At 38.6% G+C, this 24,633-nt stretch overlaps 1 protein-coding gene across 2 annotated transcripts in view; it reads right to left on the reverse strand.

Moving 5' to 3' along the window:
- Positions 1 to 2,304: 2,304 nt before the first annotated feature.
- The window catches only part of KIF15 (kinesin family member 15), a 56,946-nt gene continuing 34,617 nt past the window's right edge, over positions 2,305 to 24,633 (reverse strand). For both annotated transcript variants that reach the window (XM_027522625.1, XM_027522624.1), the window contains exons 16-35: positions 24,251 to 24,392; positions 23,342 to 23,539; positions 22,424 to 22,531; positions 22,067 to 22,172; positions 20,788 to 20,953; positions 18,186 to 18,336; positions 17,939 to 18,024; positions 16,868 to 16,937; positions 16,403 to 16,489; positions 15,750 to 15,854; positions 14,515 to 14,637; positions 11,559 to 11,705; positions 10,941 to 11,042; positions 10,480 to 10,644; positions 8,506 to 8,615; positions 7,285 to 7,357; positions 5,913 to 5,950; positions 3,555 to 3,720; positions 3,186 to 3,317; positions 2,305 to 2,924 (exon numbers count right to left, since the gene is read on the reverse strand). In XM_027522625.1, coding sequence (XP_027378426.1) covers positions 2,862 to 2,924; positions 3,186 to 3,317; positions 3,555 to 3,720; positions 5,913 to 5,950; positions 7,285 to 7,357; positions 8,506 to 8,615; positions 10,480 to 10,644; positions 10,941 to 11,042; positions 11,559 to 11,705; positions 14,515 to 14,637; positions 15,750 to 15,854; positions 16,403 to 16,489; positions 16,868 to 16,937; positions 17,939 to 18,024; positions 18,186 to 18,336; positions 20,788 to 20,953; positions 22,067 to 22,172; positions 22,424 to 22,531; positions 23,342 to 23,539; positions 24,251 to 24,392 — 2,338 coding nt within the window. In that variant the 3' untranslated portion in view covers positions 2,305 to 2,861. The remainder of the gene's footprint in view (positions 2,925 to 3,185; positions 3,318 to 3,554; positions 3,721 to 5,912; positions 5,951 to 7,284; positions 7,358 to 8,505; positions 8,616 to 10,479; positions 10,645 to 10,940; positions 11,043 to 11,558; positions 11,706 to 14,514; positions 14,638 to 15,749; positions 15,855 to 16,402; positions 16,490 to 16,867; positions 16,938 to 17,938; positions 18,025 to 18,185; positions 18,337 to 20,787; positions 20,954 to 22,066; positions 22,173 to 22,423; positions 22,532 to 23,341; positions 23,540 to 24,250; positions 24,393 to 24,633) is intronic.

Raw genomic sequence — 24,633 nt, forward strand, 5'->3', positions numbered from 1 at the left:
AAGTGAAATTGAGCAAAAATATCTGCCTTCTTCATGTCCCACTTTCATCCTTCCTCCTTGCTGCTGTACTTCCGAACCCTTAATTATCACCTTTTGAAAAAAGATAGGATGAGGGCAATTTTCAGATTCACTCAAACATTTCTTTGAATTTTGTGTTTCCTGAATATGGGAAAAGTAATTGGGAAACATCACGGATTATATATAGCCTTTGGAATTTATTTGACATCATGAAAAGTAATCGTGAGTAGAATTAACCTTTAGCATCACAAATTCCTCAATAAACTGACATGTGACAAAAAAAAAACAAAAAAAAACAAAACCAAGGGATGCCAAGGGTTGCTAGCAACACCACAAGAGAGGAATGAAACAGATTTTCCTCTGGAGCCCTCAGTCTTGACTTTGAAAAGCCCTAACTGAACGTCCGGTCTCCAGAACTGTGCAAGAATAAATTTGTTGTTTTAAGCCATCTAGTCTATGATACTTTGTTGCAGCAGCCCTGGGGAACTCATACAGATTGTTGATGAGTAACTAAATCAATCTAGAAAAGAAATGGAAAATTTTGTTCGAGCCAAAACTGAGGATTTATAATGTGGTCAAAACATCTCAGAAAGCTGAGAACTGTTCTACCTGTTAAAAGTCAAGGCACAGTTATATGTTTTTGAAGAAAGAGGGCTGTACATCAAATGATGTATTATTGACAGTTTAGATAACCGAGAACTAAACACCATGTGATCCCTTATGAAATCAAGAAGGAATATTATTTCAAGTTGTCTTCCTGATGCTAGAATATTGTTCTTTTATGGCTGAGCAGCCATTTATGTCAATGGGGAAGGTTTGGCTGACGCACAATGCAGAATCAGGACAAAAGATGTCAAAGAACAAAGATTTTTTAAGTTACATTTTTCTTGTCTTGCTATAAAATGTGAATTTTATTTCAGGAGGTGATAAGATTCAAGTTTCTTCACTGCCAGCCTCACTACACTACGTTCTCCCACCTCCAGGGCAGTCAGTGTCTGTATGTTACCTTACACTGAATTTTTGTTCATTTTTCATTTCTCTCTCTAGTATTATCTGTTGAGAATTCAACCATGCATCAGTTTTCTATTTATTTATTATTTTTGCTGCATCAGGACTTAGTTGCAGCACATGAGGTCTTCCTTGTGACATACAGGATCTTTCATTTTGGCGCAGGGACTCCAGAGCTCGTGGGTTCACTAGTCGTGGCGCACAGGCTTAGCTGCCCCACAGCATGTGGGATCTTAGTTCTCTGATCTTGGTTCGAACTAATGTCCCCAACATAGGAAGGCGGATTTTTAACCACTGGACTACTAGAGAAGTTCCTGCATTAATTTTCTAAAATTGTTTTTCTGTAGCATGACTGAGGTATAATTTACAAACCATAAAATTAACCTATAGTGCAGGTAATTTCATTCTTAGCAATTTTATGCATACGAAGATGTGGTGAGCTAACCCAAGTTTGGTTTGGTAACAAAATGTCCACTGAGAGGTAAGTAAATAAAATGTGGCATGTCTACAAAATGGAATATTCAGTTCAGTTTAGTTACTCAGTCGTGTCCGACTCTTTGTGACCCCATGAATCGCAGCATGCCAGGCCTCCCTGTCCATCACCAACTCCCGGAGTTCACTCAAACTCATGTCCATCGAGTCGGTTACTCCCAATAAATAAAAAGTGCTGATACACAGAAGTTCTTTAAGGGTGTTACAGAGTCCAGGCTTGTTCTGCTCGCTGCATGACAGACCAATTAACCAAGAGACGATGTGTTGAGGCAAGGAATATGACTTTATTTGGAAAGCCAGCAGACTGAGATGATGGTAGACTAAAGTCTCAAAGCTACCATCTTATTGGGGTCTGGATGCCAGTTTCCTTTATAGAACAGAGTGGGAGAGGTGAAGAAGTAAAGACCATTATTCTGGCAAATATCTCCTGGAATGGCCAGCCCCGGGAGGGGATGTGTTAATTCCTTCCTTTCTGTAGTCATCCACAGGTAGACAGGATCCTGAACAAAGGCATTTTGGTTTAACATTCAGGCCAGAGGGACAGGGTTCTCTGAGGCAGGCTATTATGTACGGACAATATCTTTCAGTGAACAAAACTAATGGGAAGCAAAGGTTAAAGTGAAAGAAACAGATCCAACATGGACTCAATTCTTCCCTGTAACAAGGGCAGGGTTTCTGTTGGCTTTGATCACTGATGACCAGTGCCTGGCATATAGCAGCTGCTCAGTAAGTATATATACTCAATAAGTATATGATGAATGAACACTATAAATTACATTATTAAAATGTATATTTTTAAAGTATTTTATTATATTTTAAAAAAGGCCATATTTACAGTCACAAAAAAGGCTCCTGAGAACACTTCAAGGAATATAAAAATAATCTATATTAACAAGTCTGCTATCCATACACACTGCGGAGTCACTAACTTCACTGGAAGTTTTGAAACCCCTGTAATATTGTTGGAGTTTCTGATGCAAGACTCAAAGGAGATTATGGCAGTATAAAAGGAAAAAATTAATCTGGCCAACATCCCTGTTTCCCTGTAAAGCCTCAGTTACAGGCTTTTATTTTAAAAAGGAAAAGGTTTTCCAATATTTACAGGTGACTTTAAAAGCTTTGAAATGGCAGCTTCTAACTGCAGACTGCCAGTTGCCACAGGTATGTACAGATGCGGTGTTCAGAAACTTGAGGGTCAGCCACCACCCCCACCCCCTGCCCCCAGGTACACCATTAATAGTCATGGCTCTTAATTCAGCTCTACTAAGTAGGCATGGGTAGCTCTTACTTTTATAAAAGGGGAAAAAAATTCTCCCAACAAGGTAGGCAGTTGATCAGGATCTTTATGGCTCATTCTTTTTCCTTTCTTTTAAAAATAAATTTTCAGCACGCAACTTTTCTGACTCCTGGTTAGAAAAAGAAAAGAAAAAAAAATTTAGGCTCTAATTCTTATAGGAAGAAGTATTCTCAGAATGCATTAAGTTTAAATTTCCACTGATAAACTCTTAACGGTAAACAAGAATCTCATGGGTACGATAACCGAATTACGCTTGGACTAGCAGTGGCCAACTTTTTTTCCAAGTAGTTGAATGATTCAATAATTAAATTTTAATTAAATAATCATTTAAAAATTAGAATGAGCCTATTTAGAACAATCAGGAGTTTACCTCAGTAAGCCTGACATTTTCCTTCTTCAACCGCACTACGTATTGGATCTTCTGATGGAGGTTTTGGTGACCCACCAACTTTCCGTTCTCCTCGGCCAGACACTCCACCTGTTTCCTTAACATTTCCATCTCCTGTAGGGAAATCAATACAGGGAAGGTAAAAATGAGCTGCTTTGAATTTTTCATTTAAAATAACATTATTGCATGCCTTCCAGGAGGAGAGGGAGGGAGAGACAGAGCCCAGGCTCCCAGCTTTCGTGACCACACATCTCTACGTGCTCTGAGCAACTCTCAACTACAGGGTGCCCAATCGCAGCCAGCACCCTTATGCTGATCGGCTCTGTTCATAAAACCAACACACAAATGCACCTGGCATGTTCTCTCTTTTTCTTCTTTCAGCTCTTCGAACTTTGATCTCAGTTGTTCCTTTTCTTGGAATGCTTTAAACTCCAACATTCTGACTCGTTTGACTTCCTCAGTCATCGTCAGGTAGTCGGTCTCTTTGTTCTGAAGGGTGCTCTGGAGCTGCTCCAGGCTGTAATGGTAACTATTGAGTTATAATATTCCAAAGGGACACAAGTATAAGACAGTACTCAAATCAGACATTTGTCACCCAAGCCCAGGATTTTGATTTGAAAGTATCACTAATATTCAGTCCTCCCCTTCTGACAGAACAGGAAGACAGCAAGAGTTGCAATATAAGCTTTTTTTTTTTAATGCTTGCTTACCCCAAACTTAAATTTTTCAAAGTTCCATAATCCATTTTTTTAGACAACAAAAAGTTAGAATGCAGATTTTTAGATGTAGCCCTTGGAGGAAACTGTTACTTAAGTATTATTAGAGTCTGCAAGATTTATTCAGTGCCCCTTAGAGTAATCATTTCTGATTTCAAAAACTGGTTCTCAGACGATGGGAGAGTAGTCATTTCTTCAAGGATGTGCACTTTATGCAACTATCACTTGAAAATAAACATTAAAAAGAAGGGTTACCCCAGAGATTGTCATACTGATTGAAATAAGCCAGACAGAGAAAGACCAATAACCTATGATATTGCTTATATGTGGAATCTAAAAAAATTATACAAATGAACTTACTTATAAAACAGAAACAGACTGACAGACTTGAAGAATGAACTTACAGTTACCAGGGGAAAGGGTGGCAGAGAGAAGTAGACGGGGAGTGTGGGACGGGCTTGTATACACCACTGTATTTAAAACAGATAACCAAGAAGGGCCTACTGTATAGCACAAGAACTCTGCTCAATATTGTGTAATAATCTAAATGGGAAAAGAATTTGAAAAAGAACAGAAACATATAACTGAATCACTTTACTGTACACTTGAAACTAACATAACATTGTTAATCAACTATACTCCAATATAAAAAAAAGTTGAAGAAAAAGTGTTCAAAAACAACTAAGTGTTCAAAAGGGAAAGGAAAAAGGATTACCAAAAAATTATACAGAATTTCACAAAACTAACTTAATCCTATAACCTTCCCAAAGAAATACTTTTAATTTATTTTACAATGCATATGGAATACAACACTGATAATTTAAATGATGTAATACACAGAATATATCATTTAGAGCCAACAATTCCTGGGGCAGTGTTTTCAGACTACATTCCGTGGAACCTCAGGACAGTGTGGGTGGCACTGATGTTTTCCTAATTGACCTGGAGCTGTTCTGCATTTGTCTTAAGTACTTTGCTTTTGTTTGATGAAAAAAAAGGCTTTGTGGCATGGCAGACACTACAGTTTCCTACCCATTTAATTTTTATAAAAACTCAGTTTGGGAGAACAAAGGCAGAGGAGAAGCACACCCAGTTCCCCAAAATTAGTAAATAATAACCGGTCTGAGCTGAGCATGGTTATCTCTATGCCACTGCCAGATACTGGTTTTTCTCAACTTGTCCTGCAGGCATGCTAATTTTGGCTAAGGCACAATCTTGAGCACTCCTCTGAGTATTTTTCCCCTGATAAAGTCCTTTTGAACCCACCACATTGCAGAGAGTTGACTCATTGGAAAAGACTCTGATGCTGGGAGGGATTGGGGGCAGGAGAAGGGGATGACAGAGGATGAGATGGCTGGATGGCATCACCAACTCGATGGACATGAGTTTGAGTGAACTCCGGGAGTTGGTGATGGACAGGGAGGCCTGGTGTGCTGTGATTCATGGGGTCGCAAGGAGTCGGACACGACTGAGCTACTGAACTGAACTGAACTGAACTGAGGCAGTTTATAAGATTACATAAGTTAAAACATGAAACTAAATGAATAAAATAAAATTATGTCCATAGAGAACATATAAAGAAACCTAAAGTCAAGACCAGAAGAATTCAGAGTATTCATCTATGGGTCTGAGAGGGCCTCAAGGTTTTAAATGAAGTTGAGAAGGAAATCTGGTTGGTTCTCATTGGTCACACTGTCCAAGAAGCGAAAACCCATCAATTGCCCCAGGGAAACTAAAGTTTTCCTGGCACTTACTTCTTTAAGATATATATATTTTTTTAATGGCTTCACACGAGGAACCCCTTTGGCAAGAGGCATTTAAGGCAAGAATTTTGTAACCACCTACTGTGTTCACATACTGTGTTCACTATTACAGAAAGCAAAGAATTTTCTTACCTTGTGGTTATAATAATTATTTCTTCCTTTAGAGGAATACTGCTTGGTATTAATAAAGAAAAGGTCAACAACAACTTGAATTACAAGAGTGTACTTACTCTCCTTTCATTTTCAGCATTTCTTCCACCAATTTATTCTATAAGAGGATTAAAGAAAGAAAAAGAAAAAATGGCTTAAGTTATTAACATTGCTAAACAAAACACTGAAAGTAACTAGTCCACTCATGGTAATAAAACCATGATAATAAAATATTATTTTATAATAATATAAAATACTGATAAATAATAAAAAAAGCAACATCCTTTTTAATATACAATCATACCTCAGTATTCATAGAAGCACTATTTACAACAGCCAATATATGGAAACAACCAAATGTCCATCAATAGAGGAATGGATAAAGAAGATATGGTACATATAGACAATGGACTATTACTCAGTCATAAAAAAAGAATGAAATATTGCCATTTGCAGCAACATGGATGGACCTGCTGCTGCTGCTGCTAAGTCGCTTCAGTCGTGTCTGACTCTGTGCGACTCCACAGGCAGCAGCCCACCAGGCTCCCCCGTCCCTGGGATTCTCCAGGCAAGAACACTGGAGCGGGTTGCCATTTCCTTCTCCAATGCGTGAAAGTGAAGTCACTCAGTCATGTCCAACTCTTAGTGACCCCATGGACTGCAGCCCACCAGGCTCCTCAGTCCATGGGATTTTCCAGGCAAGAGTACTGGAGTGGGGTGCCATCGCCTTCTCCACTAGAGATTATCATATTAAGTGAAGTAAGTCAAACAAAGACAAGCATCTTATGGTATCACTTATAGATAGAATCTAAAAAAATGATACAAATGAGCTTATTTATGAAACAGAAACAGACTTACAGACATAGAAAACAAATTTCTGGTTACCAAAAAGGAAAGGAGGGGAGGGATAAATTAGGAATTTGGGATTAGCAGATATAGACTACTGTGTGTAAAGCAGATAAACAACAAAGTCCTACTGTATAGTATAGGAACTATATTCAATATCTTATAATAAAACACAATGGAAAAGAATATGAAAAAGAATACACATATAGATATAACAATCACTTTGCTGTATACCAGAAACTAACACAATACTGTAAATCAACTATACTTCAAATAAAAAAAAAAAAATGGGGGGGATATCCCTTTCCATAATCCCAAATACACACACATACTGTGCCCTTTAATGCTTCAAATAGGATACTTGCTTCTAAATGGAGAACTCTATGTGAACAATGGGCTTACTATTTAGGCATGAAGACTACTTCACTCTCAATTTTCAACTATAGCCAAATAATGATGGTAAATATCAAACTTAACAGTGGGAATACAAAAAAGACAAAATTTCAATAATAAAATGATTTCTAAAATATATAACCATGAATGCTAATTATAAAAGCATGTCTCAGACAAGGAAAACAACTATTATATTAAAAAAAAAAATCATACTTTAGCAAGTCTTTCTTTGATCACTTCTTCTTGTTCATTCTTCAGCTGTTGACTGTCTGAATGATTCTGTTTGCTACATAGATTAGGAAGGGAGGATGAGAAAACACTGTCAAATTTATTCAAGAGTCAATTTCACATCTACTACACATACAACAATGCCAAGGTGTGTGGTATTTGAATGAAGGAATCTGACTGCTCCAATGAAACATAAGTTATCAAACAGGCTGACCCCTGGGCTGTAACTTTCTTCTAATCTTTCATGAAGAAGGTTCTGTATGGCTCCTCATATAAGGAACACAAGGCTATGAAGTATTTTAAATTGTGGTTTTATAAATGACCTGAAAATGTTCTGTGTTCCATGCTTAAACTAACTCTTGATAAAAAACAGTATACGATGTACAATGCTTTTCTTTAATGTGCCTGGACATGGGGGTGGAGCATATGGAAACTAGGTGAGCAGACTAGGAGCTACCTACATCAGAATCACTCAGAAGGGGAAGGTAAATCCCTAGAAGAGGACGCTTAATAAAATGACCATCTCCTTTGCTCATTAAAACTTGAAAGAACCATCTAGGAGGAACTTCCTGGTGGTCCAGTAGTTAGGACTCTGTGCTTTCAGTGCTAAAGACTCAGGTTTAGTCCAATATCACACGGCTTTCAAGCAACAGAGAGGACATAGCCCGGGTGTGGCTGCCCCTGACAAGATGCTGGGCCATTAGCAGATACAACTAGAAAGCTGCCTGAGTCAAAACCAACACACACACACACACTCACCTACCCAGACCTAAGAGAACACCCCTCTATAAAGTTCTTCCCAGAAGCTTTCTCTCCACTGGAAGCCATGAAGCAAAACCAAGGAAATTCTTTTTCTGCAGGCAGAACCTTAAGCCTTATCTTGTTGACATATCTGCTCCCCAAGCTCCAACCCCTCTTTCAGATACAAGTAGACAGTTTAGTTCAAGTATTTATTTCACATATTTGAAATTAATTTCAACAGCTCTACAGCAATAAAAAGGTCATCAGGGTGGGCAAGATCATGATGACCTTCTCCATCTCTGAAAAACCCCCTCATTAGACCTGATGGAGAAGCAACTGATGAAGCAGCTCCTGGATCATCGAGAAACGTCGCACACGCTGTGAAACCTATTCCGACCTCATTCACTCAGTGGTACCCAGGCAGGCCAAGATTCAGCCCACAGAGCTCTTGAGGCTCTTTCTTACCTGCTGTCCTTCTGTCTTTTGATATCGTCCAGTTGACCTTGCAGGAGCCAGTTTTTCTCTCTTAACTGCTCAGCCTCCAGGCGTAGGTTTTCCATTTCACACAACTGCTCCTAAAAACATCAAATCAGGTCTTTTCAGAAAACATATGATAGTAGACATTATTCTGCTCCCCAGGCCATATTAAGACAGGTATTGTGTTTTAAGTTCCCTCCACGCACTGAACACTGTTCTGTATATCACTGGATTAAAAAGGAGATGATGAGAAGCTCTTGGGGGCTGGGAATGTGATTGATTTTCATATCCCTACTGTCTTAAACATAGTCCTTTATCAATATCACACAAATCAGACTTCCCTAGTGGTCCAGTGGTTAAGACTTCCGTTGCAGGGGGCATGGGTTTGATCCCTGATCGAAGAACAAAGATCCCACATGCCATGGGGCAACTAAGCCTGTGAGCCACCACAACTAAACATAAGGGCTCTGGAGCCTGCGTGACACAACAAGAGATCGCGTGTGCTGCAAGGAAGACCTTGTTGTGGCACCAAAACAAAAAATCACATCAAAATTAAACTGGATTTTAATGATTTAATTAAATCATTAAAATTCCTTTATGAGAAAAGATGAACAAAAGTTATCTACTTTGGTAAATATTCTACTTGATTCTATTTCATAGATTCTAATTTTTTAAAAAAACTGATGTGCCACAGCCTCAAAATACTTAACTGTATTCTAACTTGAAAATCATGAGCACAACCATCCAGAAGAAATAAATACTTGTCTATAAGGAGTGTTCTTTTTTATTTTATTTATCTATTTTTGGCTGTGCTGGGTCTTCATTGCTAAGCAAGGGGTTTCTCTAGTTGCAGTGCCTGGGCTTTTCATGGTGGAAGTTTCTCTTGTTGCAGAGCATGGGCTCAAGGTCGCATGGACTCAGCAGTTGTGGTGCATGGGCTTAGCTGCTCCGCAGCATGTGGGATCTTCCCAGACCAGGGATCCAACTTGTGTCCCCTGCATTAGCAGGGGGATTCTTAACCCCTGGACTACCTACCAGGTTAAATCCTGGAGCAACCATATTGATTTACTTCTGCTTATCTATTCTTTTATTTCTTTTAACCTGACCCAATTTCTTCTAAGTACCAAGATTGTATTGATCTGGGTAATAAAAATGATCCCCTCTATCCTATTAGCATAGTAAGGTAATTTTGTTCTAAAACAAATACTCACTGCAGAGCGATGAGCTCACAGACGATCTTCTATGGAGCATCACACCCTCCCTACCCGCCGCCCCCCCCACCCACACTACACTTACCCAGGCACTCCTTCACACACCTTCTAGCCATAACCTCGCCCTAAACACACTCTCCCACACACAAAAACCATACCCTCCACGAGTGAGGTGAAAAACCTTAGAAGGAACTTTAAAGAAATGGCAAACAAGAGAAAAGCACTTTTTCACTATCACAGACAAAAGCAAATCTCTCTAATATACGAAGAACACCTGTAGCTCATTAAGAAAAAGTTCAACAACAGAAAAATGGATGAAGTATATATAGCTCATAGAAGCAAAAAACTAAAAGATGCTCAATCTGACTCTTAATAATAAAAGCACAAATTAAAAAATACGAGATAATGTGTTCCAGCTATTAAACCAGCAAAGATCTAAAAGCCTCACAGCACTGTCATGAGAGTAGCTGGTGCAGCCTGTATGATATGACACCATCACAAGGGAAAAAAAAAGGGACAGGGAGACTGTTTTAACACCTGGCTATACATGCATTGAAAAGCTCTCAGAAACTGACTCCACCCAGAACTTTCAGGGACAGCAAACCAGGTAGCTTGGAGTTGGGCTGAGAGGAAAACTTTTCTGCATCTTACACTTCAGTTTTGTTCCTTTTGAATTGTGGATCCTCAGTCATCATGAAAGATACTGCTTATTTTGCAACATTAAATTCATTGAAAAAAATTACCCAGTTACCTTTATCCTGAGAATCTCAGCATTTTTGACTTCTCTCTCTTCATTGAGTTTTGTTATCAGGTGTTGCAAAGAAATCTTAGAGGCTTTCCAGTCTTCTATCTCTTGTTCTTGCGTTTCCAGGAGTTTTGCCAAATGTGTTTGAAAATGTGGTGGTGTTTTAGGGCTCTAAAATAAAATCAAATTTCATCCAAATACCTGATGAAGTAGTTACAAAGATTTCATGGTAAATGTATATGTCACACATGAAGAAAATACACAGGCCACACATCGTTTGTTATCCTAATTCTTGTCCAAGTAAAACAAATAAAACACTGGTACCTTTTCATCAAAAACAAAAAAACAGAGAAGGTGTTTGTGACAATCTTTTTCTGTAAAGACAAAGCTAGTCTTAGCAATTTTCAGCTTTCGTTGTTCACAAAATCGCTTATTCCTCCTGAAATGCACTCGTTTACGAAAAGTACCTGGGGATAATTGACAGCAGAATCCATCACATGTCCTAGTTGCCTCATTTTGAAGTTATATTCGTTCTTTTTCTGTTCTACTTCCTCTTTCTTTTGATTTAGCTGGGGAAAATTGAACAGGAGTTTACAGATTAGATAATAACATGGGGACATGATCCAATTAGAATAGACAATCTTCCCTGGGCATGTGGAAATGGACTTCTTATGTTATTTTTTTCATGACCTGTTTGATAATTTGAAATTTCTCTCACAAATTTATTTCCACTTTAAAAGAAACTTTCTTTTTAAGCTTCACAAGTAATCACAGGGTCATCTGAGGAAAATTACAAAATATAAAACCACAATAGCCAAAATGAGGATGGAAGTCAGCCATAACCTTTTGCCATAGTAGTCAGAACTTGCTGGCATGTGTCAAGGGTCGAAGGTGGGTAGAAGGACAGCCATGCAAGTCTGAACACAAAGAAGCAACCTGTTAAGAGCCCAGCTACACACCCTGCTAGCCTGCTTTTCTGAATGAGGAGAATTACCCAAGGTGGGGACCTCATAGCTCAACCACAATGCAGCCCTGCTTCCCCCACCCCCATGCCCATCCTGAGTAATGGTCCCCCTGCATCTCACCTCATGCTGAAGTTCCTGGATGAGGGCATCCTTCTTGGTCAGCTCCTCCTGGGCCGACTGCAGAAGCCCTGAGTGCTTTTTCGAGGCCTCGGTGAGCATGTTCAGCTGCTCAGTGGCATGAGCCAGGTCCTCACAGAGCATGTCCTTCTGTTAGGGGACAAGGCCCACGGAAGAAGACTCTCTTAATTGTGCCACTCCAATATCAATTTACAAATCATTACTATGCAGGATTTTTAAAGTGCTAGGAAAGTTTTAAGTGAAAACTTTTTTTTGGCTTGTATGCTAATCCATTTTAAGATAAACCAAGCAGTTAATATTTAAGTCATCACATCTAGAGATAAATATTACAGTAAATTCATTTAAGTAGCCAGACTGAAGTCTCACTGCTCTCTGCTCCTCTCTCCCCTCACCCCCATGGAATCAAAGCTGATCTCTCTCACCTTGGGAGGACTCCAGGCATTGGTCTCTAGTTTACCTGTTGTCTCTCCAATAGATTCTATACATGGGAAGGTAAACAGTTATAAAGACAAGTACTCCTCAGCTAATTGTGTTAGAGTGTCACAGGCCATCAAAGTTTCCGGGGAGCAGCTTGATAGAAAATGGCAGAGAGAATTAGAAGTCCCAGAGGTTGCATGCACAATTCCTACATCCACAGTGTATGTAATCTCTACCAAATTAGAGCAGCATCTGTTCCACCTAACTTTCCAAATATGCATGCATGAAAGTGAAAGTGGTACCTGCTCAGTTGTGTCCAACTCTTTGAGACCCCATGGACTGTAGTCTGCTAGACTCCTCTGTCCATGGGATTCTCCCAGGCAAGACTACTGGAGTGGTTAACCATTCCCTTCTCCAGTGGATCTTCCCAACCCAGAGATCAAACCTGGGTCTCCCACATTGCAGGTGGATTCTTTACCATCTGAGCCACCAGGGAAGCCCTGTGCATGTATGTGTGCGTGTGTGTGTGTGTATAATAGTGTATATTACATATACATTAAACATACAATATTACATATACATCATAGTATGCACACATATACTTGATAGATCACAAGATCTCCCCATATACTTATTTTTATGACAATAAGTTCCCTACATATGAACCTTCAAGTTGTGACCTTTCAAAGGTGTAAATGTATATTTGCATGTCCAATCATGGAAGTTAGTTCAGGTGTCTGGCACACATTGTCACAGGTGTGCATCCTCTGCAAATGGTTGTGCTTTTGTGCACTTCACTGTATACTACTGTATATAGTAGTAGCAGTACAGTATCTTTATTTCAAGCCCAGGGTGTCCAGAAGCAAGTGTAAAAGCAGGAGTGATGCTCATGTGCAACAATTACTGAAGCCCAAACACCCTAGAGCTCGGGCTCTGCAACAAGAGAAGCCACTGCAATGAGAGGCCCAAGCATCTCAACTAGAGAGTAGCCACCATTCGCCACAACTACAGAAAGCCACATGCAGCGATAAAGACACAGCACGGCCAAAAAATCTTTTTTGGACTTAAAAATGCACTCTCGAAACGGAACTCGTTCATATGTAGGTGACTTACTGTATATAATTTTCATTGAGTGGGCTCTATTTCATCTTATGGATGTACCATTTAACCTTCCACTAAATATTTTAATTGACCTGAATTTCTCACTACTATATGCATCTTATTCTAATATCTAGATTATTTTGTGATGTGCTTAGTCACTCAGTCATGTCCAACTCTTTTTGACCCCATGGACTGTAGCCTGCCAGGCTCCTCTGTCCATGGCGATTCTCCAGGCAAGAATACCGGAGTGGGGTGCCATGCCCCCCTCCAGATCTAGATTATTACTTTTAGGCTAAATTTCTAACTGTGCAAATTTGAAGCATATGCAAAAAATTTAAGGCTACATGTTATTACCAGATCACCTCCCGAAAGGTTGAACTTAAACTTCACCAAAAGTTCAAGTAATCCTCTTTCTCTGCATATCTTCAAGTCTTAATATTCACCAGTTATAACATCAAAAAATAATTCTTATTTCAATTTGCATTTTGCTGACTTCAGAGCGGTTCCTGGGTCACTACAGTTCTCCTTCGGGAAACTACTCCGCCTAAGCTCTTGCATCTCTAGCCACTCACAACTAACTATTCCCCTTGATGGGGATCCTCCACAAACATTCACAACTGCCATGCTTCCCTCCCTAGCAAAGTCCTGTACAAATACTATCTCCTTCTGGGAGCTCTTAGGAATTCTCCAGGCATAACTGCTTCCTTTTCTGGGATCCCAAGTCTTTTATTACCTTGTAACACATCTACCTCTTAAGTTAGACTGCATGCTTCATGGTAAATAACTGTGTTTCAATCATTCTTCTATTCCCAAATGCAAAACAAGTACAGGTTGTATGACAGGAGGGTTCAGTAAATACTCGTTGAATTTGTTTCATGGGTAGCAAGAGAACTATTTGTAAAGCAAGTGCAAAGCAGTATACATAGTGAGTTCTCATCAAGGTATACAGGACTAGCCAAAAATATTTCTGGAAGGATACACAAGGATATTGCTTTATATATTTTTAAGTTTGAACCACATGACAGTACTGCTTAATTTTAAAAAATACATTTACATCAACAACAAAACAAAATCTGTTTCAGCTAAAACACAAGAAGCCACTCTGAAGTTAATCAGCCCTTTCTTTGCTCCCTGTTGTTGCCACTACATCCAAGTAAGTGTAATTTCCACTCTGCTTCCTTTTCAGAACAGAGTTAGTTACAAGAACTTAGCATGGTGTTAGCACAAATGAATGAAGATAAATCAACTAAACAAAATATAACAAGCTCAGTGTTATCTACCAATTATGTAATACCTTAGGGAAAATGGTCCTAATTATGACTTACTCCTTTTAAAAAGTCTTATATTTATTCATGAATATACACATAAACATACTGACAACTAAAAAAAGCAAAAAGAGTCATGATGTGTTAACATCTACCTCTATGTCCTCAGAGAGTATTCTCAGTCTCAGGGCTTCTTTGAGATCCAGAATGTCCGCTTCCTGTCTGTTAATCAATGCTTTGCTCTCTTCTTTGTCAGCCAAAGCAGAGTTGTATTTGCCCTACAGAAAAGAAAATTATGATACAAGATCTGTCTGCCTTATTATCAGTTTATTTTTAGAGTAATAATACTCTAGGTAACTGAAGAATGAGTCTCAGTTCTAAGATGTTGACCAGATTAACACAAATGAGTTTAATAACTACTTGTTGAATGAAGGAATGGAACAGTAAATGTATAAATTCCAAAAGAGAAGTGGAAAAGTCCTGCAGGTATCAGTGAAAATACACCTGGTTTTGTCATCAGGTGTAGAGGAGTGAGGGACATTAACAAAAAACTTTACCTTGACCCAAGGCACGGAGGAAGCATCACCGTTTATATGCAGAAAGATTAAGTCTTTACTTTAGGAAATGATATCAGGTATCACTGATACCTGATATCCTGCAGGTATCAGTGAAAATACACCTGGTTTTGTCATCAGGAGCAGAGGAGTGAGGGACATTAACAAAAAACTTTACCTTGACCCAAGGCACGGAGGAAGCATCACCGTTTATATGCAGAAAGATTAAGTCTTTACTTTAGGAAATGATATCAGGTATCACTGATACCTGATATCCTGCAGGTATCAGTGAAAATACACCTGGTTTTGTCATCAGGAGCAGAGGAGTGAGGGACATTAACAAAAAACTTTACCTTGACCCAAGGCACGGAGGAAGCATCACCGTTTATATGCAGAAAGATTAAGTCTTTACTTTAGGAAATGATAAAGTCCAATAATAGAAAAACAAACTCATTTTTTAAATCACTGACATTTCTGAACATCACTAAAATATGCTTTTTTTTTTTAAGCAATTAAGGAACACCACATACCCTTAAGAATCAGAGACAACAGCCAATCTGTTTCTGATCTGGGCTGGATCAGCAATGTCCTACTGTGCAGAGAGGGCACTCTCTCAGGTCAGTGAGGTCTGAGAACACTACAAAGTGACTTTGCCTTCCTGAGAAGCACACAGCATGTCAGCATACTAAAGGCTCTGCAGGTTCTGCAGATACCCAAGCATGCTGAGCTCTCACCAATACATATTTCCAAACCTGGGTGAACACAGAACCTTGCTTTTGTGTGAAGCATTTGTGTCTTGTGCTCAATTTTAATATCTTTTTGGCGAAAGAACTTACATTGATGTCCTCCAGTTCTTGCCTCAGGGTGTCTATTGTTTCTGTTTTCTCAGAGACTGAGGTTCTTAGCTCCTGGATCTGGCTCATGAGGTCAGTTACAACTTCCTGACAAGGACAGAAAGGTATCTTCATACCGAGTGACAGCAAAGAGACCATTCTTTAATGGTAAATAGTTTACCTTTCCAAAGGACAACAGAAGTCAATTTTATTTTAGCAGAATATCATGTGTCACATTACATTATTAATATCATCACATTATATTATCAATTTATATTTTAATGATTTTCTAATATTTTCATCATTTGCATTGGTTTTATGAATGAATAAGAGCTGAACATAAAAGGAATGTATATCTAATTATTCACATCAGGGGACTGACAATCAATGAGAAAAGGTTGCATTAACGGCATCTTAGTTAAAGGGGGCAGGGATGTGTTTTAGAAACACTGCAGTTGTGACATAACAGTTGGCACTTCAAGTTATGAGGAAAGTTAACTTAAAAGACCTCATTCTCCAGGAACTTTGGAAGATGAGCACAGCCTAAATGCATACAGAAATGCTGGCTACCTATCACCTTGGGAGCAGGAAACCAGCATGTGAAGGCAGCATTTATAAGGAATACACAGGGGGCTATAACCTCAACCTCAACCTACCTTGTCAGCGTCTCTAGACTTCTCCAGAGAACTGATTACTTTTTCATTAGCACACAAACTTTCCTCTAGTTTCTGTACTTTTGCCATCTATGGGGGGAAATTAATATTTTTAGAAAGAGAATTAAATCACAAAGTTAACCGTGCATATATATCCAAAAAAAAAAAGAGTTGAAATCTGCTTTTCGTATTAAACAGTGTACACTAAGGTATAATATTTGAAAATAAAAAGTCGAGCCAAAAGACAATGATTTTGTGGTCTCCATCAGGAAGCCACCAACAAATTAATATTACAGCCATCTGGGGGTTAGAAAAACAAGAGCTGAAAATAATATAACCAACTCCATCTTTTTATTACCAATATTCAATATCTGAAACCTGGAACAATTTTTATAACAAAACTATTTAGATACCAGGAATAAAAGTTACAAACTTCAAATTTCATAGTTAAGAGTATAGGATATTTACCTGCTGCTCACACTTGGCCATCTCTTTCTGTTTCTCCTGACGTACCGCTTCAAGTACTTCTAAGATTTCTCTGGAAAAGAAGAATTATCTTCTAGTCATGACTCATTCAATGGAAACGGGAACTGAGTCCATTCATGAAAAAGACATTCAATGCAACTGAACTTCCTACACAGTGTTAGGAATTGCATTTCACTCGGATCAGAAATTTAAACTAGTTTCTTCAGTAGTTATTTTAACGAGAACCCAGTTTCGTGCCAGGACAGTTTATTTTTCTCCAGAGTACTTAGGACTCCCTAACATAACATGAAGCATTTACTTATCACCTATCTCTCATTTAAACCTCCTAAGGGTGGGGATATTTTGTTCATCGTCTTACCTCTAAATGTCCTGGCATTTACTAGAATAGTGCCTGGCTTGCTGGCTATCACTAAGCATCTGAATGAATGACTAAATGTTAACTATCTTTCCCAAATAGATTAAGAGTCACTACTGTATACCAGGAACTAGAGAAGAATCTGTCTCATAGTAAGAACTCTACAAGTATCTGCTGAATAAACTAACACAAATTCTTCTTACTAGAGTCATTATCCTACTGCTGGCTGAAACGAAGAGACTGAGAGAGATCACCAAGGAGAAGGACTCTGAGAGAGGGAAGAAAGACAACTGCATTCATGTTAAGGACCAGAAGAATAAAGGAACAGAGAGAGAAAGAATAGTAGAAAAGAACAGAAATAATTTCCACTGGTTTATAGTAGAAATAAACCAGTTCCCATCTTCCAATAATAAATACCGTGATTTATTTACAGAAGGTCCCGAATTCTAATCACCACCAATTCATTTAAAAAATACTATTCATTTAAAAAATACTGTAGACAGTTATTAAATGTTTTGAAAAATCAAGTTTCTCTATATATCTGTTTATACAAAAGAATCTGGTATTCATTTTGAAATTAAAAAAAAAAACAAAAACCTAACAGGCTATAGCAATTAAAAAAAAAAGGCCCCACAAGATAAAGAATGTAGTAGTAAATGATATTCTAGTCAACCATGGGAAAGATAAATAGCACTCACTTAGAACTGTTTTCTTTATCTTCTTCAAATTGTAATAATAATTTGTTATTGCGTTCTTTTTCTGCCTCAAAAAGCTCCATCAAATTCTAAAAGACAATGTTATATTAGATTTTAACGTGTAGTCAACAAACACACGGAATACCTTCCACGTGGTAGCCACAGTGGGCCATTACACAAGTCAGGAATAGGTCAAATAGTCATACATCCAGGACAAATTCATCAATAACCAGTACCTTTCTTAACTTACATTCAGATCAGATTTCAGAGTTTCATTTTCTTTTTTGCAGTTTTGGAGGCTTTTTGAAAGTTGGTCAATTTCAAACTTCATCACTTCTTGTAAGTTGTCATAGGAATCCTGTAGGCAGGTTTTGCTCTCAAGCAGCTTTTCATTTTCTAATCTTTATCAGGAAAACATTTTTACAAATGTAAATAGAGACGTTAAATGAAGTTCTGCTCGCCAGACTTATCTGCAGTTCACTGATCCCATTTACAGACCATTCCCAACTTACAGAAGCCTGACTGATGTAAAGCTTCTCACAGACTTGTGTGAAATGGTCATGATGCACAAACATTAGTGTGAGGGGGATGGAGAAAACAGGGTGAGTGTGTCAGCCTGTAGCCACCTATTTCCTCATTCTTTCTCCCATGGAGTCAACCAGACATGCTTAATTGATCGGTAATTTCGGGTGATGAGACTCATTTAGGGAGGTCCAGACCTAACCCCTTTGTAAACCAAAGACTGGCCACTGACTTAATTTTATTGCTAGCTCAACTCTATTCACTCAGCACATATTCTCCAAATCCAGAAAGACTTTTCAAGATGGCAAATGTGGCTTCGATCTGAACAAGAGAATAAATTCCTTCAGGATAGAACTATCTTTTTAAGTCACATGATTATTATTTACTGCTTTTTAGGTTTTCACCCTCTCATTCTGCTTCGCAACATACAGTGACACACTCAAACATCAAGAGTTCATCCAAGAACTAGTGAACAATGAACTGATCTCTGGACCACTCAAAACAGATGTCCCAGCTTGTATACAGAAGGCTAACAGATCTGGAACTATCTGGTTCCACAAACTCCAAGCAGAGCAGAAACAGCAAATTATAAATTGCTAAAGACCATACATATAGGAAAGGGGAACATACGTGTTTATGATACAAATTGTATATATAAAACATCAAATAATTCAAGAGTGCAAAAAGATCACACAAAATTCATTGATGACAGAGCCAAGATAAGATTTCGTGATTTAGATGTTCAAAACAAATGCCAGGTCTAAGAAAAAGGAACAGTGCACCAGTGTTGATAAATGGCCATTGATCACCAGCATTGGTGCCGGCAGATGGTGCAGGGGAGTGGAGGTTGCACGAACTCAACACAGGGTCCCCCTCCACTAAAGGATGGCTGCCAGGCAAGAATGTGGGCCCAGAGCCACCCACTTGTTGGATTTTTAAGAGGATGCTGAAATATGGATCTTTACAGGAAAGATCTCAATTTTTTAAATGTTATGCTTTTTTTTTTTAAGTCACACTGGGGAACCTTCCTGGTGGCCCAGTGGTTTGGACTCCGAGCTACAATCCTTGGTTGGGAAACTAAGATCCCACATGCTGTGCAGCGTGACCAAAAAATTTTAAAAAAATAAAATAAAAAGAAGTTAAAAAAAAAAAAAAAAAAACCCTGACCACCACACTGGTTAGGTCCCACAAAAACATGTCTATGGATGATTTGGCCTGCAGGCCTCAAGTTTTTGTCCTCTATTTTTAATTCCTTATTGTATATTCATAAACCACTCAAGCATTACAGATTTTTGTCTTTGCAAAGTCTATAAAAATTAAATTCAAGGTTGTCTATTAGTAGCCTTTCTAGAGTGAGGAGTCACACTCATATCACACTCAGAGTATCATGATCAAAATGTCCACTATTAAGTTATTGCGATACTCAGGAAGCAGCATCAAAACCATAGGATAGCTTTAAGTTATATTTTGCAAAAGGCTGAAATTAGTAAGAAAAAAAAAAAAAAAAGTGGAAACAAGCAGTTTACATCTTTAAGATTATTTTGTTTTAAGATGACCAGCACTTGACTGACTAGCCAGCCTCTGGCGTTCTGGTGGACAACGGGGACTACTACTGATCTGGTCTACCTTGTACTGTCCAGTAAGAGCACACCCTTCCCTCTAGAGAGGGAACAGGCACATCACCCAGGCTGGGCCAACCCTTGGTAAATGACTGGTCCAAAAGTAAGCAGATGACTCCAGTAAGAATAACCGCAATTTTCTCTGGGATTGACATATGGCAACTGAAAGACACTATTTCTTTGCAGGGATTGTTACACCAGAAGACAGAAGATGGAGCTGTCTGAGGCAGTCTGTTCCCTGTCAAAAAGAGGAAGGTTCTTAACAGGAGAAGAGAACGAGGGCAATACACAGAGGGAAACAGAGCACCGAAGGAGTGAGGAAGACAGGAAGAAAAGCTTGGCAGGGGTGGTGGGCAGAGAAGGGAGTGCATACTGACAATGTTGTTTGAGACTCAATCTAGTCTGTCCCTGAAACCAAAATCACCTCTGGGGCTTCCCAGTATCAATAAAGTACCATTTTTCCCCCCTGTGGCCCCACACGCTGGGCCCCACCTGGAACAGAGTGCTGGGTCTTAGCTCCCTGATCAGGTGTCAATCCTGGGCCCTCAGCAGTGAAAACACAGAGTCCTAACCACTGGACAGCCAGGGAAGTCCCAATAAATTACCCCTGAATTTTTTAAACTAGCCTGAGCTAGGTAAACAGCACTTGTGCTTTAAGTAGTCCTAGGTGACAAGCCAATCAGGCAACTTGAAAGCAGAACAGAACTCTACCTGACATTATCCAGTTGAAGCTGGACCTGCATGTGTCTCTCGGAAAGGCTGTTGAGTTCTTTCTCCTGACTCTCTCTGAATAAAGTGTACTCCAGTTTCACTGAAGAGAGCTCCTTGTCTGCAGAATGAAGAACGACTCGCAGGTCATGTACCTCACTTTTCAAAACTAAAACAAAGAAACACAAAATAAATCTAAACAGGCTTTTTGTCACATGCATTTTTACAAAACAGACAAATAAATTTGATAGGTACCCTTCACACAATCAGCAAAAACAAGCTGAAGAGACCATTTTGAGTGTAAAATGTTGAACTACTAACTGGGAGGTACCCAGGAACACTGGGATTTCCATTTTCTTCCTCTTCCTCACCCATGGACTTTGGTATATTGTTTTAGTCGCTAAGTTGTGTCCAACTCTTGTGACCCCATGGACTGTAGACGGCCAGGCTCCTCTGTCCATGGAATTTCCCAGGCAAGAATACTGGAGTGGGTTGCCATTTCCTTCTCCAGAGCATCTTCCTGACCCAGGGATCGAACCTGCATCGCCTGCATTGGCAGGTGGACTCTTTAGCACTGAGCCACCAAGGAAGCCTGAATTCTGATATATTCCTACCCCCAAAAAAAGTTAATATCTGACCCTCACGTGTAGGTCATTTGATTTTTCTACATTTCTCCTGTAGAATGTGCATCAAAATTCTTAATATAAGAAAAAATGCAAGAGATTTTAACATACTTTAGGTGACCTAATCTTTACTTTTTGAAAACCCTTTGGAGATGTACCAGAACTTTCGAACATAGATTAAACACTCTGGTCTTCTTAAAAAAACTCCAACTGGAATTAAAACTGGGCAACTTTTTAACAGATCAAACAAAAGAGAATGGCTCTCTTTTTTGTCTTAGTAAACTACTGTAAATACTTTGATAAAAGGAGACATAAACTGGAAAAACTGGGAATTAAATGACACTCCCACATCTACAAATATATACAAATATATAATTTATGCTTTTTTTGTCACTACTAAAACTCTTAAAACATTCATCACATGCATTTAAGACACTGCATTTTCAAAGTGGTCTTCAAACTTCAAGCAAATATTTGTATCATTTTTTTGAGAGCAGTCTTGGAGAAAATGACCCTTTATATTACTATTACTCATCTAGTCTAATTTAAAAGAAACAGGACCAACCAACTAAAAACACAGACACAACACTAAGCCGTATCAGTAAAAAGTTACTGAGTTACAGCGTTCAGATCAGGAAGCTCCCAGTGTTCAGACTCACAGTCATTCTTGGTCTGTGTGTCTTGAAGCTGCTTTTCAAGGACGTTCAACTGAGAGAGATGCTCCAGCTGCTGTTTGGTCCAATCATTTCTTTCTGATGAGAAAAGCTTTGGGAAAGAGATCAATTTACTGGAAGAGGAATACTAACAAGCTAAAACACACACCAATCACTTTGTTTCTGTTTTTCAAATGCAGTTTTAAATTCAGACTAGGGGTGTGTGTCTCCTTATCAGAGGAGTGGCTGAAATAATAAGAGAATACAACTCAAATAGACCTTGACCCAAGCTTTCTAAAGTCTCTTCCTTCCTTCCTTACTTTGAGGTTCAGACATTTTCTGAGGTCATGCTTGCAATCTCACCTCCTGCATCTGAGTAGAATGATGTTCCAGTTTGTCAATCTGCTGCTGAAGCTTTACATTTTTATGCTCTTCTTCATCCAACTTGACTTGAAGGGCACTCATTTGTTCCTGCAACACAAGAACTTCAGGGGTCAAAAATTCTTTTAATGAACATCTTAAACATTCCACCATTTCTCCTGCATTAAAAAATACACAACGCAAAACCTCATATGGACAAAGGTATCAAGTATGGCCAGTATGGAGCCAACAAGCAGACTATATTGATGATTTCTCATGGTTCAGAATTATACTTGTGGCCTGTCAAAGTTGGTAATTTGAAGCACAAAGGAAAGAAGAGATTAAAATTAAAATCAAAGACTACATCAGAGCCATCTTAAGACTTCTTTGATGCTTCCTCAAGCCTCTATCGAGTGACCTCACCAGAAAGGCCTCCCTGTCCGTGAAAGGTAAACTTTCAGAATTTGGGGTGATGTAGCTTCAAGTCTTACTAGAGAGTAGAAAAACTTGTACAAAAAAATAAATCACTGAATTCTGAGGTAAACAAACTTCATGCATTATTTCAAATACACAGAAAGCTGTCTAAAATTTGAACTATCGTAAGATTCTTTCAAACTATGTCATCTTCTTTAGCATATGTAACAGTGTGTCTTATAAATCAGTTCTGGAACTAAAAGATAGAGGCAAACTGGTCTTTTTACACACAAGAGAACCAAACCCCAAGGACAGCAGAAGGTGACTCGCTAAATGCTGGATTAAAAGAACAAGAGTAGGCTGATTTCTAACCCAAGGACCTTACATCCTTAAAAAGATATGATTTTGATATTAAACAGGTTCAAACACTGCAGATTACCAAGAGTTAAAATGATAAAGAAAATTTATTGAAGTGAAAGTCTATTTCTTTCTAAAACTGAACATTACCTGCACCATTCTCAGCTCTTCGGAAATGGCTTCAAAAGCTTGTTCACTCATCTCAGGAGGCACTGGCTCACTTAAGATATCATTATCCAAGTTGCTAGAATTCTGGGTTTGCGCAGAGCCAAAGCTCTCTGGTTCAGGGCTGAACTTCAGTAGTGGTCGAGACCTAAGTTGATAAGCCTTGGTTGGTGTTGTTATGATCTGCAGCAAAAAATTATTAGGAAAACAACATTAGCACACATGAAAAGAATAACTTATTTAGTAATTGTGTGAACAGAGGATAAAATTACAATTCTATCAAGTGAAAATTCATCAAAAGAAAAGAAAAAGTATCCTTCAGAGCCAGCACAGAAGAAAGGCCCATGTGGAAACAAATTTATCAATTCAAAGCAATCTCAAGCAAAACTGTCAAAAGATTTTTAAAAATAAAACTTGATAAGTCAACACAAAAACTTCATTCAAAAAAATAAATGTGCAATAAGTCATTGTTAAAAAGAAGAATTTAGGAAGATTTCCCTGGTCAATATAAAAATAAAAGGGTATGGTCATTAAAACAATGCATCATTACCATGCGGACAGTCAGAACACTGGAAGAAAAGACAAAGTCCAGAAACAGGACACTTTATACGTGGAAAGTTCAAAGTAGTGAGGAAAGTAAGGCTGACTTAAAGAAAGGTAAACCCAGAGGCCATGCCACTTAAAAATAAAATAGCAGGGACATCCCTGGCAGTCCAGTGGCTAAGAGTCAGCCCTCTCAATGCAAGGGGCCCAGGCTCATTCCCTGCTCGGGGAACTAGATCCCACATGCCGCAACTAAGAGTTTGAATGCTGCAACTAACACCCAGCACAGCAAATAAATAAATGTTAAAAAAAAAAATTAGACACCATTGATTTAAGCTTCAGATTACCTACCTTCAGTGTTTCCGCATGAATTTTACTCAGTTGAGAAACTTCTTGCCGGTTGCAGACTTTTGTTGCTTCCAAAAGGTTTTCAAGATTAAGGTTCGCTTTTTGCAAAGACTGAATCTCTGATTCTAATTCCACCTGCCTTTTTCTAATAGATAAGATAAAATGCAGTATTTCAGGTAATAAGTAATGTCATACATTTGTAGAGTAGTTTATACTCTCACATAACATATAATTATCCATTTAATCAGAGACTTTGGCAGATTATTACCCTCATTTTCCAATTGGGTGAGGTAAAGTTCAGAGATTGATGACTGTTTAAAGTATTCAACTAGCAAATGGTATGCTCCAACTCAAAAGCCCAAATAATTCAACAACAATTCCATGTT

This window comes from Bos indicus x Bos taurus, chromosome 22 (assembly GCF_003369695.1).
Source record: "Bos indicus x Bos taurus breed Angus x Brahman F1 hybrid chromosome 22, Bos_hybrid_MaternalHap_v2.0, whole genome shotgun sequence".
Taxonomy (NCBI): domain Eukaryota; kingdom Metazoa; phylum Chordata; class Mammalia; order Artiodactyla; family Bovidae; genus Bos; species Bos indicus x Bos taurus.